The sequence below is a fragment of the Manis pentadactyla genome, chromosome X (assembly GCF_030020395.1).
Source record: "Manis pentadactyla isolate mManPen7 chromosome X, mManPen7.hap1, whole genome shotgun sequence".
NCBI lineage: Eukaryota > Metazoa > Chordata > Mammalia > Pholidota > Manidae > Manis > Manis pentadactyla.
In genome coordinates this window covers 122,649,769-122,671,023 of record NC_080038.1, presented here as the reverse complement: position 1 = coordinate 122,671,023, position 21,255 = coordinate 122,649,769, and the positions used below count along the sequence as shown (strand labels likewise).

General features: G+C 35.9%; 1 protein-coding gene across 11 annotated transcripts in view; it reads right to left on the bottom strand.

Annotated features, from left to right (window-relative positions):
• THOC2 (THO complex subunit 2) overlaps positions 1 to 21,255 on the bottom strand; it is a 123,627-nt gene that overhangs the window by 11,939 nt on the left and 90,433 nt on the right. For 4 of the 11 annotated variants that reach the window (XM_057495930.1, XM_057495931.1, XM_036880824.2 and 1 more), the window contains exons 20-34: positions 19,869 to 19,986; positions 19,103 to 19,282; positions 18,161 to 18,325; positions 13,818 to 14,093; positions 12,096 to 12,237; positions 11,516 to 11,673; positions 10,489 to 10,617; positions 9,999 to 10,130; positions 9,728 to 9,912; positions 8,216 to 8,394; positions 7,869 to 7,971; positions 6,715 to 7,145; positions 6,449 to 6,507; positions 4,941 to 5,072; positions 9 to 143 (exon numbers count right to left, since the gene is read on the bottom strand). In XM_057495930.1, coding sequence (XP_057351913.1) covers positions 9 to 143; positions 4,941 to 5,072; positions 6,449 to 6,507; positions 6,715 to 7,145; positions 7,869 to 7,971; positions 8,216 to 8,394; positions 9,728 to 9,912; positions 9,999 to 10,130; positions 10,489 to 10,617; positions 11,516 to 11,673; positions 12,096 to 12,237; positions 13,818 to 14,093; positions 18,161 to 18,325; positions 19,103 to 19,282; positions 19,869 to 19,986 — 2,524 coding nt within the window. Of the gene's footprint in view, positions 1 to 8; positions 144 to 4,940; positions 5,073 to 5,724; positions 6,508 to 6,714; positions 7,146 to 7,868; positions 7,972 to 8,215; positions 8,395 to 9,727; positions 9,913 to 9,998; positions 10,131 to 10,488; positions 10,618 to 11,515; positions 11,674 to 12,095; positions 12,238 to 13,817; positions 14,094 to 18,160; positions 18,326 to 19,102; positions 19,283 to 19,868; positions 19,987 to 21,255 lie in introns of all 11 variants that reach the window. The other 7 variants (XM_036880829.2, XM_036880830.2, XR_008995266.1 and 4 more) reach the window with 6 other exon arrangements.

The window sequence follows — 21,255 nt, the reverse complement described above, 5'->3', positions numbered from 1 at the left end:
TTACAAACCCTTTTCCGCTCTTTCCTGTCCTTTTCATCTTTTTTCTCTCTTTCTCTGGATCTTTCCCTTGACTTGTCCAAATCTTTCTTGTCCATTTCTCTCTCCTTACTCTTGGACAGTAGTGGAGTATGATTAATGTAGAGCTGTTAAATTAAGGCAATATTACTAAAGATTATTAGTTTTCCAGTATTGGCATCATTTGCTTGACTCTTTATTTAATGAAAGATAATTGGTAGTTAGACCCAAAGTCAAAACTGGTCAGCGGTCTGGATTATGAGAGGTAAAATAAAAAGAGGACACAAATTATGCAAAGACTTTGATTCCTGGCCGTATAAAAACGATCATTTCAAACCAATCAGTGAATTCTTGCCTCAACTAAGACTCACTAGTAAATCTGTACATTAGTAAATAGCTCCAGTTCCTTATACAGCTCTATTATGAAGACCTGTAACTACCATCACAAGAGTCCATATATGAAAAATAGTAACTAGACTTTCTCTACTGTGAAAAAAATACAAGCCTCTACACAATCATAGAAATTTTGAATAGTTTTACCATCCACTGATAGGCAATTGAGACAGTGAACAGAAGTATAAAAATAAAACCAAGCTGTAACTTTACTAGTCTTTTCTGCCTCAGCATACACCATGCATAGATTATCCTAAATTATTTTTACAAATGTAAAGGCTGTACATTCTTTACTTCAGAAAGCACTCCAATTTACATCAAATAATCACAACTGACTATGAAATTTGTCTAATTATTGGTTCTAAATAGTCCAGAAAACTGAGAATGATGAAACAACTCAAAAAGACTGAAAAATGATGAAATAATGTTCTCTGCCTATTCTTTCTCTGCCAAAAGACCCAGAGGCAATAAAAACAGCCAAAGATCAAAGATATGCTAACTTAAATAATTAAAAAGATGACCTTACTTATGCAAGTTGTTAATATGGAAATCCATTATAAAAGAAAATATGAAGGAAGTTATCAGATACCTAACCTTATGGCATTTATAACTGTGCTACAAGCTTATGTTTAAGACATTATATGTATTAGGCAGCAGAATACGGACTAGAACTCATTACATAACTACACAATTCTAGATACACCTTAGGAATGAAAAGAATAGTGAGGCAAAAGTCAAGTATTTTTACATGAGGAAATCCTTTGATATTCAAAGGAATATATGAAAAAAGACAACCATCAGTCTGAAAATTTAAAGAAACACATTTTTTAACACCATCAAATATTTTCAATTCAGTTGGCTCAGAAATGCTGCCATAGCAATGCAGAAGTAGATTCTTTAAAATTTCATTGTGTAAAAGTTGATGATCAACTGAAATAGACAAAATGTTTATTAATAACAAAGAGCAAGAGAATGAGAAACAATCATCAAAGTGCTTGTCCAAAAGGTACTCTTGCTGGGTATAATGCCCTAAATGACACTCAAGATTTTCTAACTGTAACATTTATTCATGTCTTAATACTACTTATGAAACTGACAAAGGAAATAATATATTACTGCAATACTCAAAGACTTCCCTAAGTGAAGTATTGCCCAATTCTCCTGATTAAAAAAAATTTTTTTTATTACAAATGAGCAGGCACATGCACACACAGCCTCCACAAGAATGAAGTTTTTAACTGTGTCTAACTTGAATTCTGTATTGCAAGGAATTGAGAAACCTAGAAATTCTTAGTTTAGAAATTACCCAATTCTATTTCTTCTTTCTACCCTTTAAGAATAGTTTGGATCACAATACCCTTTTCTACAAAAACATATCATCTCTCACTGCATAGAGAATAAATGCATACAGCTTAGCATAGACATTCCAAGTTCTTCACAATCTTTGCACAATTATGTCCTACTATGAAGCAATCCAATGTATTCGTGTTGTGACTACCACTGCTTCCTAACACCCTGTCCTTCCCAGCAGTTCTCAGGTGCTCCCTTTTATCTTAATATCCAAAGACTAAAGACAGCTCAAAAGCCATTAACACTTCAACCATCCTTCAACTCAATTTCCGGTGAACTCTTGTATTATTTCATATAACCTTTTTTGTGACAGGTTATTTCCTATCAATTTCATGGCTTTTATTTTTGTCCATACATAATTTCCATATGATAGGGGAGCTAATATGTCTTCTCTACCTTTACACACTTCCCAGTGCCTTGTACACACAGTGAGTACTCAATACAAGTTTGAAAAATAAAATCAGTGATTTGTTGAAATGATCTGCCTGTAGCATTGTTGGGTTTTGTTTCTGATTTGCTTTTAGTTTCAGCATTGGGATCATTAGGTACAAAAAACAATTTGATAATTCAAAATCTGTTTAAGAGAACATTTTCTTTACTTAGGCTACAATGTATAAAGATGGGCTCAGAATTCAAAGTTGAATTGTTTTTAAGGTGGTTATTGTTGCCCTCTTAAATTACAGAGCAGCCTGTGGCATCTTACTACACTGATGGACAGTGACTTCGTGGGGCATGGAGGGGACTCGATAATATGGGTGAATGTAGTAACCATACTGTTTTTCATGTGAAACCTTCATAAGAATGTATATCAATGATGCCTTAATAAAAAAAAAAGTACAGAGCAGCCTGGTTAAAGGAACAAGCTTTTCTCACACTTTCTTCATCAATATAGCTGCTGGAATAGCTAGGTGAAAACACAACTAACCAAAAGTAGAAATATGAAAGTTAGAATTTGGGGGTTAAAAGGTGAACTGAGAGAAAAGATTTAGATACTAAATTAGGCTTAGGCTTTTCTCCCTTTAATTAATCTTACTTGAAAGGACAAGTCCATGTTACTTTTACCACTGATTAGAAAGTGAAAATAGTAAATAATTTAATAAAAAAGAGGACCCCAGGGACAAAACATAACTAAAAGGTTAAACAAAGGAGGAAAACAATTTTATATGTCTGAGTGACAAGGTAACATGAAAAAATAGACACACGTCTTTCAAATCCTCTAAAAAGTAAGAGCTACCCCAGGAAATAGTGAGTTTATACAGATCATCAATTTTAGAGATCAAAGCCCAGCAAAATTTTTTAAAGATATTCATATGCTATTAAATTTTCCTAGACACATGAAAATGCAACATCAACTCCTACGCAGACCAGTAAACACTGGTTGTTTGATGAAAGGCCAAAGGCATTAAGAGTTCATTTCAAATATTTACCGATCACCTAACCATATTGTCAAGGTACCATACACTAAGCACTAAGGACCTGAAAAGTGGTTGAGCCACAATTTTTAGAAGCATATTCATATGCCATTTTCAAATTTTTCTGACTGAATGTGGAATAAATCTACTGAATTTTAAATGCCCACAAAATCACCATCTTTTTTTTAAAGGGGGAGGGAGGAGAGACTGACTTGAATCACTGTAATTTAAACAAGATGAACACACTAAAGCAGCTAGGAACCCTTTCAACTACTGTTGAAGCAGGTGCTAAGAATCAAGGAACTATAATTTTTGTTGCAACATTTTTTCATTGTGGTAAGAACATTTGAGGAACCTTAATTTTAGTCCAAGATTTGGCACTAACAACTTATATGCCACTGAGAAAGGATCAAGAACTTTAGTCAGTTTGTCAAAAAAGATGCTACCACCTGCTCTATCTACCTCTCAGCGCTGTTATAGCATGAAATGAGATAACATATGTTCATCTCACATATGTTTTATTTTCAAAAGATTTTCACAAATATAAGAAACCATAATCTTCATCAATGATCAGAAAATGCAGTTACCTGTAACAGCAGGTTTCAAACTGCTTCAAAGTATGTTTCAGGAAATAAATACTCACAAGGTAACATTGTTAATCCATGAATTTTAAATAGCCCACACAAGCCACTGATGGTTAAGACTAACATACACAATCTGGTTATGAAAACCTACTATATTGTAATACATATTTAATTTAGCCAACAAAAAGTTACTTTAAAAGAAAGCATTCGCAGTACAGCTGATAGTCTTGATTAATACAGGACAATCTAAAAACAATGCTATGAGTTCAGAACACAGGCACATTGGCTAATCTAAGGTATTAAAAATTAGTCCTCATTTGCCATTGATATTTCATTATAAAGCTACAGAGCTAAAAGCAGTAATGTCAACTGATTTTGTTTCAAAATTTCATTTTGCATTGGTCCACCAGTAAGAAATCATACTTAGCAGATATAAAAGGAGGCAAAGTAGAAAAGCAGAGTGAAAAGAGGGTACAAGTTTTATCATAAAGACAAAATAACATGAACAATGGACAATTCAACTACAATAAAATGAACTCGTAATAAGATACACAAACTGCACATTATTCTTAGTAGCAGAATACTCAAGAAAGTAGAATAATAGGCAAGACTTAATACTGACATGTAAACACAACCATCAAGTTGAGTATTCCCCTCCTGGAGAAAGATTAGTTTACATTAACCATATTTCTTGATATTATACAACTACCAAAAAGGTAGCTTGGCAGAGGAAATAATATAAGACTTTTATGGATTGAGATGGGCTCAGTTTTTAGAAAGTTATGTGACTGCATCAAATTTATTTTTTGGTCTTTTGAGTTGTCTAAAAAAATAAATCAGAAAATAGCCTGACAGATTTGTTTTGAGAAATTAAATAAGTCAACTCCCCAAAACAAACCAACAACCCATTCCCCAAATGTTAAACTTATTTCCAGATTTTGAAGCATAATAGGATAATGCATAACACAGCAAGTAAGGAGAGATTATAAGAATGTCCCCACATCACACACATTTGATAACAATCTCAGTAAAAGGGGCCACTGTCATCCATTGTTTGTAATAGGTATTTTTAAAGGTTATTCTATTAGCTTACTGAACACTTACTAGGGCGAGGGTCATCTACTAAATAAATGAAGTAAAGAATTTTTTGTTTTACTTAGGCATGATGATTTTAAAAGACTCAAACCTTTGCTGAAGACTCCTTGAGTTCGATGAGACTGTCCTGCAGAAAATGAATGGAGATGACAGGTGAGCTGGCATAGTTCTCAGAACCCAGAGGAACTTTGGGAAATATGGCTGTAACCTGGAAATAAACCAGCTACTTCTTGTAAGGATAAATCTTGTGATGTCATTATTATATGAATATCAACAATAAAAAACAAAAGCAAAACCATGTAATGGAATTGTAATGTTAAAAAAACAATTGTATGTACTCAATGTAACAAAAATCTTTCTCTGCTCAGAATTCAAAAATAAATGTCAATGCCACATTTTTCATAATACTGTACTTAAGTTATAAGTAATATTAAGAGACTTAAGAAAGCAAAACATTTTTCGGCACAAAAAGTTTAAAATAGTGGAGGTCACTGTGGAAGAACAACATTATCTTACATTTTCATAGTTTGTAATTGGGAGGCTTCAAATTTTACTTCAATTGTGACTCTACCATACACATTTTTTATCCTAGCCAGAAAACTCAGTGGCATTACATTAACAAGAAAACAAAAAAGGTATTCTATAAAAAAGTAATCACTTTTTTTGCAAAGTGACTCTGATGGTGAATCTCATACCTCCCACAAAAAAAAAAAAACTTAAAAAAAAAAAACCAATTAGAGTATTCCACCACAGTGCTCTTGATGAAGAATTGGTTAACTTACAGTTTTAAAAGTTCAACATACTGCAAATTCAAATATTCCATGAAATTAGATGACTTTAGAATTAAAATTAAATATGGAGCAAGGAATGGCTACCCTGAGTCTTCAAGAAGGCTACACCCACGATTTTGTGCTGCAGTTGAATGCCTGGGATTTCTCTTTGCTGGGTGGTAGGATTGGATGCCACATCTGCTTTTATCGTAACGCAAGGTTCAACTTGTTGGGAAACCAATGGGTATAAACAAACCTCCAAGGGAAGATACAACAGAAGCTGCATGCTCACTGAATATACACAACTACAGGAGAACTGATCACCAAGGAGACTTTAAAATGGAACTCCTTTCAAGACTCCTTCTTAGAAGGCACACATCGGTAGGATGCTCATCAAGAAGCTTGATGAATTCAGAGGTATCTTGTTTATCCTGTATCATCCAGGAAGTCTTCAGTGCTATACATTCTTCAATATTTATGCTGAAAAATATGCTTCGTTCTGCTGAAAAGACTCGTTTGCTTGTAGCTACCATTGCACTCCAAAAATGACTGCTTAAAGCAGTGAGGCACTTCTGGGTAAAATTTCTCTTGCACTTTGAAATGCTACAAAATTAGTGCTAGGTCCTTGAAGTTTTAATATTTTTATAATAAAAATACTCAATAGGAAAAAATATCAGTCCACCAATACGTAAAAATTTCATTTTCTAATGCAACATAAAACCTCCAGTAGCTCCAGTGAATACTTGGCACAAGACTTGAAGGAAGTCAGGACACGTATTCCAAAAAGGTGAGCCTAACATGGACGCTGCCTTCCTCAGGCTATACTAACCTTTACTGTCGAGGAATGTGATGGAGAAGGGTGTGTATCAATTTTGCGGCGTTTTTGTTCTGTTGGGCAAAAGAAATAGTCACAATAAGGTATATTTCCACTTTCTCCAAATACTTAAAAAAAAAAAAAAACACCAACTTTTAAGGTAATTAAGTATTACTTCCCCCCAGTAAAGTCCCTAGATAACTTGCCAAAACAAGGAAATTGAAAACAACCATGCATTACAACATGCAAAGGTAAACAAATATAAAGAAAGGTAAACTTGCCCCTTTCAGGCTCTGCAATGTCTGATCGGGGAACAGGTGACTTTAAGGACCCAGAAACTGGTGTTTTTTCTCCTCCTTTAGCATTTTCCTTTGATTTCATTTCCTTTGCTATATCTCTTTCTCTGGATGGCTCCTTCTCTCTTTCCTTTTCTTGAGTAGATTTTGATTCTACATTGGGGACGGTGGTCTTGAATTTCTCATCTTTAGCTTTTTCTTCTTTCTTGAATTTTTCTTTCTCTTTGTCAGACTTAGGTGTTCTTTCCTTCGTTTCTCTTGCTTTTTCATCTTTATTTGGCCGTTCTTCCTTTGGTTTTTCTTTACCATCTTTACCAAGTACCCTGGCCTCTGGAGTTGTAGCTGGAGTCTTTTCTTTTTTCTCTTTTTCTTTCTCTTTCCCTTTCTCCTTGTCATTTTCTTTAACAGCTTTGCTGCTTAGGAATACAAATATGAGATTTTAGGACAAATGGTCATAAAATACACTCCATGGAATGTTTTAAATCATAAACAAAGGTTTCTTACTGGCTTCAAAAACTCTAGAAGAGTAGCCCTTTGAAAACTAAAGAACAACTTTAAATGAAAAAGTACTTCTTTATCCAGTAAGTAATAAATAACCAAATTCATGAAGAGCAGATTAACAAGAATGATTTAAGTGATGTCAGGCCCTTTTCTTGCATATGTTCAAAACCTTGGGAGATTACAAATTAACATAACCAAAAATTATCCCACAAGTCAACTGAAGGTGCTACTATCAGGAGCTGGATTACTGGACTGGATGAATCACTTGCTGGTCTCAATCAGCATAGGCTTCTCTTACGTAAATAATCCTTACCCAGACTGTCTACAGCAAACACTCAATCCTAAAATGTTTTTTAACTTCATCACCTACCTTCCCCTGCATACCCCAGCAGCAGGGGAAACAGACTCAGTCTCAGCTTATACAAAACATAATGAGGATGGTAAGCACATAACCAAAACAAGGGTACATACAAAATTTCAAAGCCCAACATAAATGACTTTCATTTCACAGCATTCAACTACCTTTCATTCATGTCTAATGAGGTTCATCATGTAAGAATTCAGAATCTTGTTTATCAATGACACTTCAATAAAAAAAAAAGAATTCAGAATTTTGACATATAGCACAGTGTTCCTACCTGTTAGAGCCACTATTTCCATTGCTTGAATTTCCTTTTGGTGTGGCACTAGAAGCTTTATTAACAGCTTTCACACCACACTGAGATCTCTCCCTTGATTTATCTGAAATAAAGGTAAGGATTTATTTGACGACCCCCTAAATGTAAATAAAGTATAATTTCACAGCAAAATGATTAGAGATTAATTAGAAGGAAATAAAGGGCTTATTACTTCTTGATAGTTACATACTCCTACTTAGGGAATAAAAAGTAATACTAAGCTTGCATTTTACTTGTCATGTGATACAAAACATTTCAGTTTGTTGAAACAAAATGTATTACTTAAAAATTTCTATAAATAAGCATACCAGTCTCATCATTACTGCTTTCATCAGATTTAGATGTACTTCCCGTCGATGATGAAGAAGGCCCACCACCAGGCCCATTTTGTACACTGGCAACTGCATTCCTCGGAGAGGGGTCCTTGTGATGAAACTCATTTTCAGGTATCATGTATGACTTTCTACTTTTCAACTGCCCAGAGTAGCTGAAAGTCGCACAAAGTGTTTAAATATACAAATACAAATCAAAAAAAACACAAACATGGGGTTTAAAAGAATAAAATTATCAAGTTATTCACTCCGCTACTTGATTCCAGAAAATAAAAAATATTAATTTTCAGTGTTCTTGAAGGTCTTTATAGGAGCCCTAGATGCTTCCTTAAAAATAAAAATTTCAGGGCTCTCTTGTCCCCTCCTGGCATGAGCCAGGAGCTCTGTCCTCTCACTATATCTCTCAATAAAAGCCTCTCCCTGGCTCTACCTTGGGTGTTTGCTAAGTTCATTCTTCGACTCCACGAACAAGAACCCCAGCATCATCTTTGGGGGCTCATCCAGGATAGCTTTAGAGAAGCCATAAAGCTGCAAATAGTAATAGAAATGGAACCCAGAATAGAAGTGCCCATATTCTGAGGCCCTCTCGACTGACCAGTGATGGGGACCTAACTGAACCCTTTACTGCACCCCCTCTCAGCATGAAGCAGCCAGAGCGGTCATTGCCCCCTTTCCCTAGCAGCAGCTAGGATCTCTATCTGTAGAGGGGGATATGAGACAGGGACCTTGGGTGTAGTCAGAGTCGGGTGAGGGCCTCCGGAAAAAGCAAGGCAGGATATTTACACTCAGAGCAATGTAACTACATGCAAGGAAACCCCCTACCAAAACTCTGTGTTAAACATTAAGCTCTAGAGTCATTCTTCTGTGAGATAAGTTCATATTCCCCAGATAAAGGAAAGTAGCCCATGTTTTTATTATGCTAATCATTTGCAATCATGTGTAAGATTCACTTTAGCATGCTAAAAGAGACTTAATGTCTCATCAAGGACAAACATCTTAAGACCACTTTTAACAAGTCCACACCCCTAAGCCCTTTATCAGTTCCCCCAAATCCTCAACTGCCTATAAATCCCCTAGACAAGCACCACCCCAGGCTCTCTTGTCCCCTCCTGGCGGAGCTCTGTCCTCTCACTGTATCTCTCAATAAAAGCCTCTCCTAAAAAAAAAAATTTTTTTTCAATGTAAACTAATCCTTAAATGAAGATTTTCTTTTTGCTATTGATGAGCTGATAACCAATGATGAAATTACATTTCCTTCAAACCAAGATATATTGGATGTGACTTTTGAAACTATCATCCAGTATAGACCGGAAGCTGATAATCGGAAGTGACAACTCTCACCAGCCTGTGGGAACATGAACGCATAATCTCCCATAATTTCCTGAGGTAAGGCAGAAGATAAACTTCAACACTGTAAAACATTTTAAAGTCTTCAGAATCCTTCTGTCATCTAGTCTCATAAATCACATTAAAGTATAATTGTGTTACCCCATAGCCAATGCATATAGATCTGGCCTCTTCTCTTTTTCTTCTTGGCAGATTTTATGTACTCTTCTTTCCAAAGCCTGACCCAGATTCAAAACTTTTGGGTACCAAGGAAGTATTTTTGTTAGCACAATCAAGATATTCCTGATGTGGGTATATTCGCCTGTTTCAAGGCAATGCACCGATGCCTACAACAAACATTTTAAGATCTGTTATTATAAAAGTCTAAGTATGGAGAAGAAAAAAACACCTTTGAGAAATTCTTTTTTTTTACCTTGGTTAATTTGTAATGCCATTTATGTACAACATGACGAAAATTTTCATAGTCTAATTGATCAGCTTTATTTCCTCCATCAAATCCAGTTGCCCGTAATATAGTGAGGAATCCTGGATAATTTCCACATTCCTAAGGGGAAAAAAAGGTTTACTTTTCAAAGAAAAGTTCTGTTCTTCAAAATAGCAGAAGCTGGAACTTACGTAGACTAGATTAATGATTCCATGTGAAAACGTGATGCATATTTGAATGATAAGTAGTTTTCATAGGATGGTTCAGCTTAGTCAATGATATTAATTTTGGAATGTCAACATAAGATAGGATTTTTTAAAATAGCACTTTTTAATAATGAACAAATTGTGCTTAAATTTTAAACACTGTTTTACAGCTGAGTCTTAAACTCAGTTTCCTTTAAAAACTGAACAACCTAGCAATTACTAGAAGTGGCTATTAGAGACATGGATAAAATAATGATATTTATTAGTCCTACCTTTTCATATGTGGCTCTATCACTGTGCCACCTGGTCACAGTTTCTAACATGCAGCAAAGAAATCTCCCATATCGACTAGCTTCATTTTCAGTACAGCTTGCGACTGTGTAAATTATGTCAGAGAAAACCTACAGGAAAAAATATTTGAAAAATAAAAACAAATCAAGGTCAAAATTAGTTCAAAATACTAAAAGATCATGCTATAGCAAATCATAATAAATTAACAGATAAGTTTAGTCACAATGTATTGTCCCCTTTTATACTCACAATTTCTGAGACCTTTAAATATTTTGGCTTTTGTGAGGGAACAGCACATTAATAAAGCAATGACAACAAAATTTTTATTTAAAAAGCTGATTAACAATGAAAGAAGAAAAAAACTACCATTATTATTACATCATTCACTGCTTTAACAGAGACTTAGACACAGATACTACCTGGGGTTAAAGGGACAGTAAGCAGAGAAAAGGCTAATAGAAAACAGAAATAGGCAGCTGACATGCTGTAACATATAGTACGTTTTTAAACCACAAAAATGCAGTAATTTATTATAAAGAAAAGGCCAGATGCAAAAATTTGTGAATGTGATCATACTGAAAAGCATCCCTGCTTTTATGTACATGCAAAGGTGTATTTTGAGGGTAAAGTTAAGAGTGGAGAAGAGAGTTCTACCTATTATGACAAACATATAAACCCAAATGTTAAAAGATTAACTAGAGATGCTTATTACATATCAGGCACTATTCAAAGTACTTTTGTGTATAGTGATTCATTTGATTCTCACAAGAATCTTATGAAGCAGGTATTATTCTCCCACTTTACAGATAAGAAAATTGAGGCACAAAGAGGTTTAAAACTTGCCAGAGATCATGTATCTAGAAAGTAGCAGAGTTAGGATTCAAGTTCAGGCACGTGGCTCTTGGGTTCATGCTTTTAACCAGACACACAGCAATACCTCTATAGATTATAATGTTTAGCTATCTTTGTGTGAGACTTTTTTTAAAGGTTGCAATAAGAAGAACTTACTCGATCATAGCAAAGAAGTGTGGAAAAATTTGGAGTTTTCTGTTGATGTACCAACTCAACAAAACGAGCACAGTAAACAGCATCAATTGCTGAAAAAATACATCGAGGAAATATACACAGCTGTAGAAATTTTGTGATGGTCTCATTTTTGGTGGATTCTAAAAATAAGGGGAGAATATATTAAGTGGTAAATTTCTTCCTCAAGTGCCTCAAAGCCACTAAACATAACAACATTAATTTCAGTGTAGAGAATGCTATAGAACCACAAGCTATTCATAGTTTGTAACCAAAGGTCATGTCTGGGATGAGACTTGTTTTCACTCTGCGGATATTTTTCTACCTGTAATTTCTCCAGAAGTATGATTTTATACAGAAAAGTTGAATGATAAGCTGCCAATATTGTAGTTGTAAGTTAATTTCACCAGCATGCTAAATCAGTTCCTTTAGTGAACATGTGAAGTCGACTCTGAATTAATGAGTAACCAAAAATTGGGACAGTGAACACTGAGTTGAAATAAAAACATAATACACTTCAACACCTCCAGAATTATAAAGGTTTGCTTTCGTAATTCTAACTTACTCGCTAAAAGCCAGTTGTCCTTTTCCAGTTTCAGTCTCTGTAGAACTCGCTGTACATGTTCCATTTGTTTTTTTTCTTCTTCAAGAAGCTTGTCCTGAAGGGCAGTACAGCGCTCCTTCTCTTTTTTCTTTTTATTTGGAGGCTACAAAGTATAAGTTAGATACTTCTCTAACTACCGGCACATTACCTCCCTTTCTTTTAATTAAAAAAATAGATAAATGCTGATATATTATGTCGACAGGGATATTTACGGATGTTTACCTCCATTCAACAAATCTAAGACAAAGTCATCCAGTCCTCATACACCATCAAAACAGGCTATCTTCCCAACACTGGTACTTTTAGTCTAAGGCATGCAATCATCTTTGACTCTTCCTTCGTATTCATTCCAAAATCCCAATTGCTTACAAGTCTTGTGCATTCCCAATATACCTCCACCAGTCTACGTTCTCACAATGAATTACCCAAAAAGCCACTTTCTTGGTTTCCAGCCTAATGCTAGTCCTTTCCCCCACAAAATGCATCCTTTATGCTGCTGTCACAAGTAATCTTTCTAAAGTATCATTTTTACCATTATTACTTCCCTGCTCAGGAATTTAAAATAGCTCTCAATTTTTTTTTTTTGCCCAGTGCATTTTTTTTGAAGAACATTATGTTTACTAGGCTCCCCCCTTCACCAAGTCCCCTCCACAAACCCCATTACAGTCACTGTCCATCAGCATAGTAAGATGTTGTAGAATCACTACTTGTCTTCTCTGTGTTGCATAGCCCTCCCCATTCCTCCCCCCATTATATATGCTAATCGTAATACCCCCTTTCTTCTTCCCCGCCCTTATCCCTCCCTTCCCTCCCATTCTCCCCAGTCCCTTTCCCTTTGGTAACTGTTAGTCCATTCGTGGGTTCTGTGATTCTGCTGCTGTCTTGTTCCTTCAGTTTTTCTTTGTTCTTATACTCCACATATGAGTGAAATCATTTGGTATTTGTCTTTCTCCGCTTGGCTTATTTCACTGAGCATAATACCCTCTAGCTCCATCCATGTTGTTGCAAATGGTAGGATTTGTTTTCTTCTTATGGCTGAATAATATTCCATTGTGTATGTGTACCACATCTTCTTTATCCATTCATCTACTGATGGACACTTAGGTTGCTTCCATTTCTTGGCTATTGTAAATAGTTAAAATAGCTCTCAATTTTATCAAGCATTCTTTTCTAACTTTCATTGCTCTACATAATCTGACTCTATTCAAATTATCCCTAAGCCAATTCACTACAGTAGAAGTGGTCTCCTTAAACCTTAGACTACTTTATACCTTTGCTGGAGCTCTAGAGTGGCCACTTTGCCTCCAAATTTCCAAACCTAATTTACCTTCAAGGTCCATGCAGCTCAAGACTTACCTCTTCAGTAAAGCCTTCTCCGAAAGAGTTCTCTTTTAGGAATTCCTATTGCTCTTGCAATTGCAATGGTAAAATGGTCACACAGATCATGTAAAGTTGCTAACCCAGCCCTCAGTAGAAAAGTAAACTCAAAAACTTTTGATTGATGTTAACATCCAAGTACTCACCCATACCCATGCTCCTACCCAGTAAGAGGTCACCATTAAACCCACTTAGGAACATATATAGCAACAAGATCATAGCTTTTTAGTACAAGTTTAAACTATGGGCAATGCTGAACTAATACCATGAAGTTATTACACTTGAGCTACTAGAACAAAAACCTACCATTTCCTGATTATCATCAATGGCTTTCATCTGGACTTTAAGTTTATTGACTTCCCGTTCATAGCTGGTATGTGGAACTGCAAGGTCGTACATCGTCAATGACCAGAATGTGGCATAAAATTGAGGGCTGATGTCATCCCAGACCTTGGAAACATGTAAGGAGACCACTGCTTCATGGACAGGAGCCATCACCATTTCACATGATGTAATGTACTTATGAACTTTATGCTGCTGTTTACTTCCCTTTTCTGATTTTTTAAGTTCATCATACTTTGACTAAAGATAAAAACACACACACACATATTTTTATAGCAGTGACTTCCATAGTATAAAAACCTTTGTTCCCTTTTCAAGAGTCAAAAGATGACCAATCTAAACAGCTGTAGGAATTCTACTTCCTTACCAACATTGATTTTAAAATAAATCATCCCTGGAAACTGCTCTAATCTTTGGTCCTGGGTGCTCATTAGGAGCTTTTCAGAAAATTCTTATTGAATCTAACCTGTTCAGTAAGGGGATAGGCATGTGTGCCCCTTGCTGTTTCTCCCAACCATACTGTCTCTTACTGCTGCACAAAGATTAAACATACAGGGTTTCCACTCCTGCTTCTGAGATAGTCAAGGGAACCAAGTAACAAGTCTTAACACTAATGAAGAGGCAGAATGGAACTAATAACAGCCAATCTGGACAGAATGTGTTATCACTACACATACCCATATTGACTGTTACAATTTCTTGATGAAGCTGGATCAATGCTAAGAAAGGTTATGAAAAAGTTACCATAAGACTGATAAGTAGGGTGTGACCAACTGCCTAGTTTTGCCACTAAGAGGTTTCCAGGGATGCAAGACTTTAGTGTTAGTACTAGAAGTCCCTGGCAAACTGGAACCAACTCTTCACTAGACTGCTAAGCTAAATATGATTTCCTGTGAATGGCTGTGGTATATTAGGTTTAAAGAGTGTGGGAACTGACACGATGGTGGGGTTTTATTTTGTGGCCTGATTGGTTTACCCTAATTTAAGGGTGTGTGTGATGGGGAGGGGGCATGCCATAGGAAGGCCATACTCTTAATTGTACAAGGAAAGAACCTGTTAGTACCAGAGGGGGGGGTGGGAGAGGTAAAGGATGGGACACTAAAGAGTGTATGCCAAATGCAAAAAAGAAAATAATACAAAGTAGAGTTGTATTATTACATATATATAATACAAAGTACTCACCAAGTACTCACCACACCCATGCTTTTTATATATATATAAAAGATATATATATATAAAATAATACAAAGAATTGTCTCATGTCCCTCAGTCTCTTTAGGATACAAGAGCTCTCACCCAAAAAATTTTGTTTGGGTTAGGCATAATCCTGAAGATGAACCTAGGAGGAGACCTAAAAAGAGTTTCTTCTTTATGTTAGAAAAACACTTAAATCATTCATTGTTTGGGCTAAACATGGAACCCAGAACTAGAAGGTCAGAGGTCAAAGGTTCCACTTCCAGTTCTCCATCACGGCAGAACAGTCTTGACTCCCCACAGTCCAGCTGCCTTCCCTCCTAAGTATGTCTGTACCCCAGGCTCACTAGACTGAAGAAATACCAAGTGCTTTTGGTTCCACACGGTATCTCAAGCAGGCTCTGAGAATCTTAAAATTATTCTGGAAGTGAGAAGATTTATCTCCTCCTACCCCATTTTAGAAAGCACACTGATGATAACTACTGAGACTACACAGGTGACAAAACTATGAAGAACATTACTTACAAGAGAGAGGTCCCAATTACAACAGAGACCTAAGAGCAGAGCAGCTGGGATAAGAAAGGGTTTAAAAATTTGAGGGTGGGTACTATCAAGAGTAAATAATAACAAATCTATGTGAGCAGAATGATATCATCTAAGGGTCTAATAAAACATAGCATAGGGTTGAAACAACCTGCATAAGATAACTTAGCTACCTGACTTAGACAAGATCTAGAATATGAACTGGGGGGAGAGCCTTTTTTTCAGACCCACATTGCAAGGTGAGTCTCAATAATTATAAATGAAAATTAGGTTATAGGAATGAGAGGGTTATAGGATAGCCCATCTCCCCAATCCTCTTCCAAGTCTGTGACTTGTTACTAGGTACTCCCCTAGTCCCTATCTTGTTAAAAAAAAAAAAACAATAAGATAGCTATACTTCATATTTACCTATGATGAGTATTTGTCTAAAGTCAGTTTAACTCCCTCTTCAAGCTCACATCTTCAGTCAAGTGGAGAGGCATAACAGTTCTAGAGCTCAAGTCACTGGGGCACTAGATCTATGGAATAGAACTGATACCCACAATTATTGCTGTACTTCTAATTACTATTCAGAAAGCTCTTCCTGGCCCAATATTCTGAGCAGTGTTTGGTCAGCTTTATTATTTCCAGGAGAGAAATCGGTAGTCGATTTATGGAAGGGACTTTGCAGTCCTCCAATACTCATTCTCTCATCAAAGGCTTTACAAGACAGGCTTTCATTCAAGAAGCAAAAGCAAGGATCCCCAGGAAGTTGAATACTCATCCAAAGTGCAGCTAAGGTTGCCAAGAACTCCCTTTCCAGAAGACAGGATATAGACAATGGGGAACAGACTTATCTCTGACTTAGCTACATAACCACCTCTGTATAGTTGTTTTCCTCCTCAACCCTGACAGGCAAATGACATTTATTGTTTAGATTTTTGTAATTCTTTTCTTCTTTTCTTTTTTTTTTTTAGATTTTTGTAATTCTTAAATGACAAAGACACAGTATTTTACACAGGCTACAGAAAAGGTAGCTATTGGTATGAATGACTGGCTCCGTTTATTGACCTGGAAAAGTTCAGCCAACCTCAGGCAGCCAAAGCGTTCAATATCACAGATTAGTGTGTTCACTTCTCAGTATAGCATAGGGCAGGGCAGAATCCCTGAGATGAAGCAATCCTCCAACCTCAATCCTTCAAGAAATCAGGTCCCTTGTTGTATAGCTGAAACTGATCTACTTGGGGGAAGGAGGGGAGCAACAACACAGAGTATAACTATGCAAAGGGAGCACACCATTTTTTGGACTGAGAAATTCTAAGAGGAAGAAGAGACCTTATCCCCTTCCCCTAAAGAGTATAGCACAGAATTGCTGCACAATGCTAAAGTGATCATTAAATCAATTAGCATTTAGTTAATTCTTAAAGGGAAGTGTGAGACTGCAGCAGTTGATACGTAAATATTAATAACTGACGGGTGATTGCCTGATCAATGAAAACCCAGAATTTCTCAGTGCCTTTTTTTCCCACACTTCTACCACACAGCCCTGTATCCCTACTGGGAACAAACACGGAATCGTAGTGTAAGAGAAAAGACTGAGATCTTTCCCCAAACCATACATTTACAGACTTTAAAACAACAAATAAAACAGAAGGGGAAGAATCCAAGCCTGTACAAAAGTGAAGAGTCTGCTGGGGCTCCAGTCAGAGTGGGGAAGTATCACAGTTTCCAAATGAGCACTGGCCATGGCCCAAGGCAAAAGGAAGAGTCAAGCACCATTAGTGGGCACTGCTTTGCAGGAAAGCATGCAGGTGGCATAGAGGAGTAGAGGAGAGGGCAGGCTGTCTCCTTTCGCCCATATCCTTACTTGAATTTCAATACAGTCATTACTGGGCTATCCTGCTAGGAAGGCTCTAGTTTACTTCTGTTTTTATTTCATTTAGATGGAGACAAATAAAACAAGAATCAGGAATACACCTTTCCCAGGAGTTACACCACTGAGGTTGCAAGAGTTTTTAGAGACCTTGTGGATGGTTAAGTCTTTCTGTCCATCTGTCTCTACTACTTTCAAAGCACTCTGCACATCAACAAGTCAGTTATCTGACAGGATATTATCAGTGAAGGAACAGGGCTCTGTATTCAACAGGAGTGTTTCTCAATAATGTGCCACATTTGCCTGAGTTAGAATGATCTAATGCTCGTTAAAAAAACAGAACACCAAACAAACAAATCCCCCCCGGGTACTATTCAAGTTACTAAATTACAATTTGGGAACATGGGATTGAGTTTTTAAGATGCTTCCCTGGTAATTTTCATCTACACTAATGTTTGAGAGCTACAGTTCTAGAGGGTCCATAAGACATCAACCTGATCAACTGGTGATGCAGTAACAGTAAAATCACACAAAAAGTAAGGCTTATTTTCTTAAAGGGGCATTCTCATTGTATACTGCTCAGAGCTGAGTATTAACAAAGAGTAACTCTAAGAGACATGATCTACATCTATGTCAGGCTAAAATGCATTTACAAATAAAACAGGTAAGAAATAATTTGGAGTCATTCCTGAATGGCAGCAGAGAATATTTATCTTACCGAAATGTGGTGTGCATACATTGGCCTAGACAGGAAAAATGCTGCATCGTAGGGTGTATGAAATTCATTACAGAGCACATCAATTGAAGGCACTCGCTTTATGTAATCTTCTGTGCTTAGATTAGATGCTAAAAACCCACCAAATTGCACCAGGGTATCATGACACTAAATTTGAAAAAAAACAAAAGATAAATGGTACTGGTTTTTACAAAACCAACATAAACATTTCCCAAAATGATTAAGATATGTCATTTTAACAATATTTTGGTTAACAATCACAAATTCAAAGTTTCCAACTTGAAAGAACTTTAGAGACAATCTACAAACATAATCACATTACAAAAAAAATAAATGCCAAGACCCTCAAAAGTTGACTAATCTAAGGCTTTAACAGTCAACAAGATCTCAAGTTCCAAACTATTCTTAATCACTTTTAGTAGCAGAATATATTCACCTCAATCACACACAACAATTTTATGTATATAGAAGTCAATTCTACTGTCCTTGAAAGATGAAAACTTTATGTGGATCTTTTTTTCTCTTGGAATATAGTCGGTGATAAAAAAAAAACACCTTGTAGGCAAATCATAGGTTTTGATGCTTAGTATTTAGAAATATATTTTATTAAGATCACATCTACTTTGTGATTGAAATTTCAGATTTCCAGAAATCAGATAAGATATGAAAGCAAACAACTTGAAGTTATCTGCTTAACTGAAAACCTTATACATATATATATATAAACCTTATCCAAGAGCCATCTCTTAAACATAATTTGCACAGAAATAGCCCCTATATTTCCAAAGTATCTATTTTACATTAGATCTGCTTCACACTTACATGATGTGCAAAATGGCATTTTTCAAATTATATAACATTCCATATTTTCCAGTACTAGGATTTTTAAAAATCCACATAAATACAAAAGCCACTTTAACTTGCCTGATCATAGAGCTTTCCCACAAGTTTCAAATGTTTTTCTCCACCTTCCTGAAAGATGACCCCATTTCTCTGCTGAGCCATAAGCAAACACAGAGGAAGAGCAAGGTCATGGTCCAATAGTGCATCCTTTAATCTTTGGGAAGATTTTTTAGTGTTTCTGATCTGGCCAAAATAGCCACCCTGCACAAAAGAAGACAAAATTTACCAGCATACAGTACATAACACAGGCCATTTGATTTGAAGACAGAAAAAGTTCAGTTACAATTCAGTTCAGGAAGATTAAGAACTCATATACTTGCAACATTCCTTCCCTTTCTTCACAAATTTATTTCAGTGGCAGTGTTACTGATTATAGTCACTGGCTGAAAGATAACTGACAATTGAATTAAAACTGCTGCATATTCCCCATTTTATACCTTGCAGTCCCTTACAAAGGAAAAGGAGTATTCTTTGTTCCAAGTGGAGCAGATTCAACAACAGAATAACTATGTTCAGATTTATGCCAGTTAAGATATCAAGGACCACAGAAGGTGGTATTTATTTCTCTTACATATCTATTACTGTCTTTTATACTTTGCTTCAGCTTTTTAAAAAAATTAGAACTGGTTTACCTCAATTTTTAAGGGAAGGTGGGGGTGGTTATGAGGGAAGGGTACTATGGTTTTGTCTGGTTTTCTATCCTTATGTATTGTTTGGATTCTTCACGGTGAGAGTATGCACACATTTTGAATTTAAAAAGTCAATAAACAAAAATAGCAACTCTCACCTCAGCTTTTAGCTGCTCTCCACCAGTCATGGCCTCTAGTTGCTCCATTGTCATTTCCTCTGTAATTTCTATTCCTGCCATTTTCTGTACTACTTCTTTCAATATAAGCAGGTCAAAACTATTTAGAAAAATAAGAAACAGTTTATAGTTGAAACTTCAAACATAAAAGAATATATTATAATTAACATACTGAGAAGCCCTAAATTATTTGCATATAAATACGGGGGTGAGGGGCTGAAGCAGTTTTTAAGGAAAAACTGCACTCCTAGAACTATACTGAAAAATACTTGGGCATGTAATGTGTTTATGCTCAACTTTTTACTTGGAAATAATTTCAAACTTACAGATAGGATGCAAAGATAATAATAGTACAAAGCACACTGATACACCCTTTACCCCGATTTCACCTATTAACACTTTTACTCCTGTTTGCTTTATCATTTTTTGTTCTCTCTTCCCCCTCTCTCTATAGACACACACACACACACACACACACACACACACACACACACACACACACACACTTTTTTGAACCACCTGAGAATAACTTACTTATTTAGCAACATCACTTAGAGGTACATTCTACCCCTAAATGTATTTCTTAAGAACACAGCTATTCTCTTATATAACCACAACATAGTTTACCAACTTAGTAAATCTAACACTGATACAATACTTTTATCTAACCTAAGTTCCTATTTCATTTTTATCAGTTGACCCAGTAATGTCTCATAGCATTTTTTAATCCTCCAGTACAGGATGGCCAATATGTATTCTTGTTGGTTACAGCCATCTCTAAATAATCACACACTTGGAAAGAATGGAGGGGGGGAAGGAGAGGAGAAAGGAAAAAAGGAAGGAAACAAAAGTATCAAGTTGTGGTATTTGAGCCTAAGATGGAAGTTTAGTGGTCAGCCTTAACCACATTCATTACTGTATTGACAATTATGCATTTTAATTCTCAAAAGCTTAGGACTTTCAACAGAAATAACACTTTATAACTTCCAAGATCTTTAATTAGTTAAGTAATGAAGATAAAATGAAAACATTCTTTCCTACAAAACCAATATAGATGTCTTTCCAAAGGGAAAGCTACACATACCCAAGACGCAAGTTTAAATAGACAAAGGAAGAATTTTCTAAGATTCTTATTGTTTTCTCTTGCAACTTGACTTGACTTCCCTTAACAGGATTTTTGAAAACAAGAGGGCCCTCATGCAAATTAGAATGCAACAAGTACCAATGAAATATTTTAATTCTTCTTTAAACTATCTTTTAATTAGATGGTCACAAAAACTATACTCACAGTACAGAGAACTGAGTTACAGACTTACAAATAACATTACGTTCTCCTGGCCTACAAAGAGTAAACAGAGTATATAGGAAT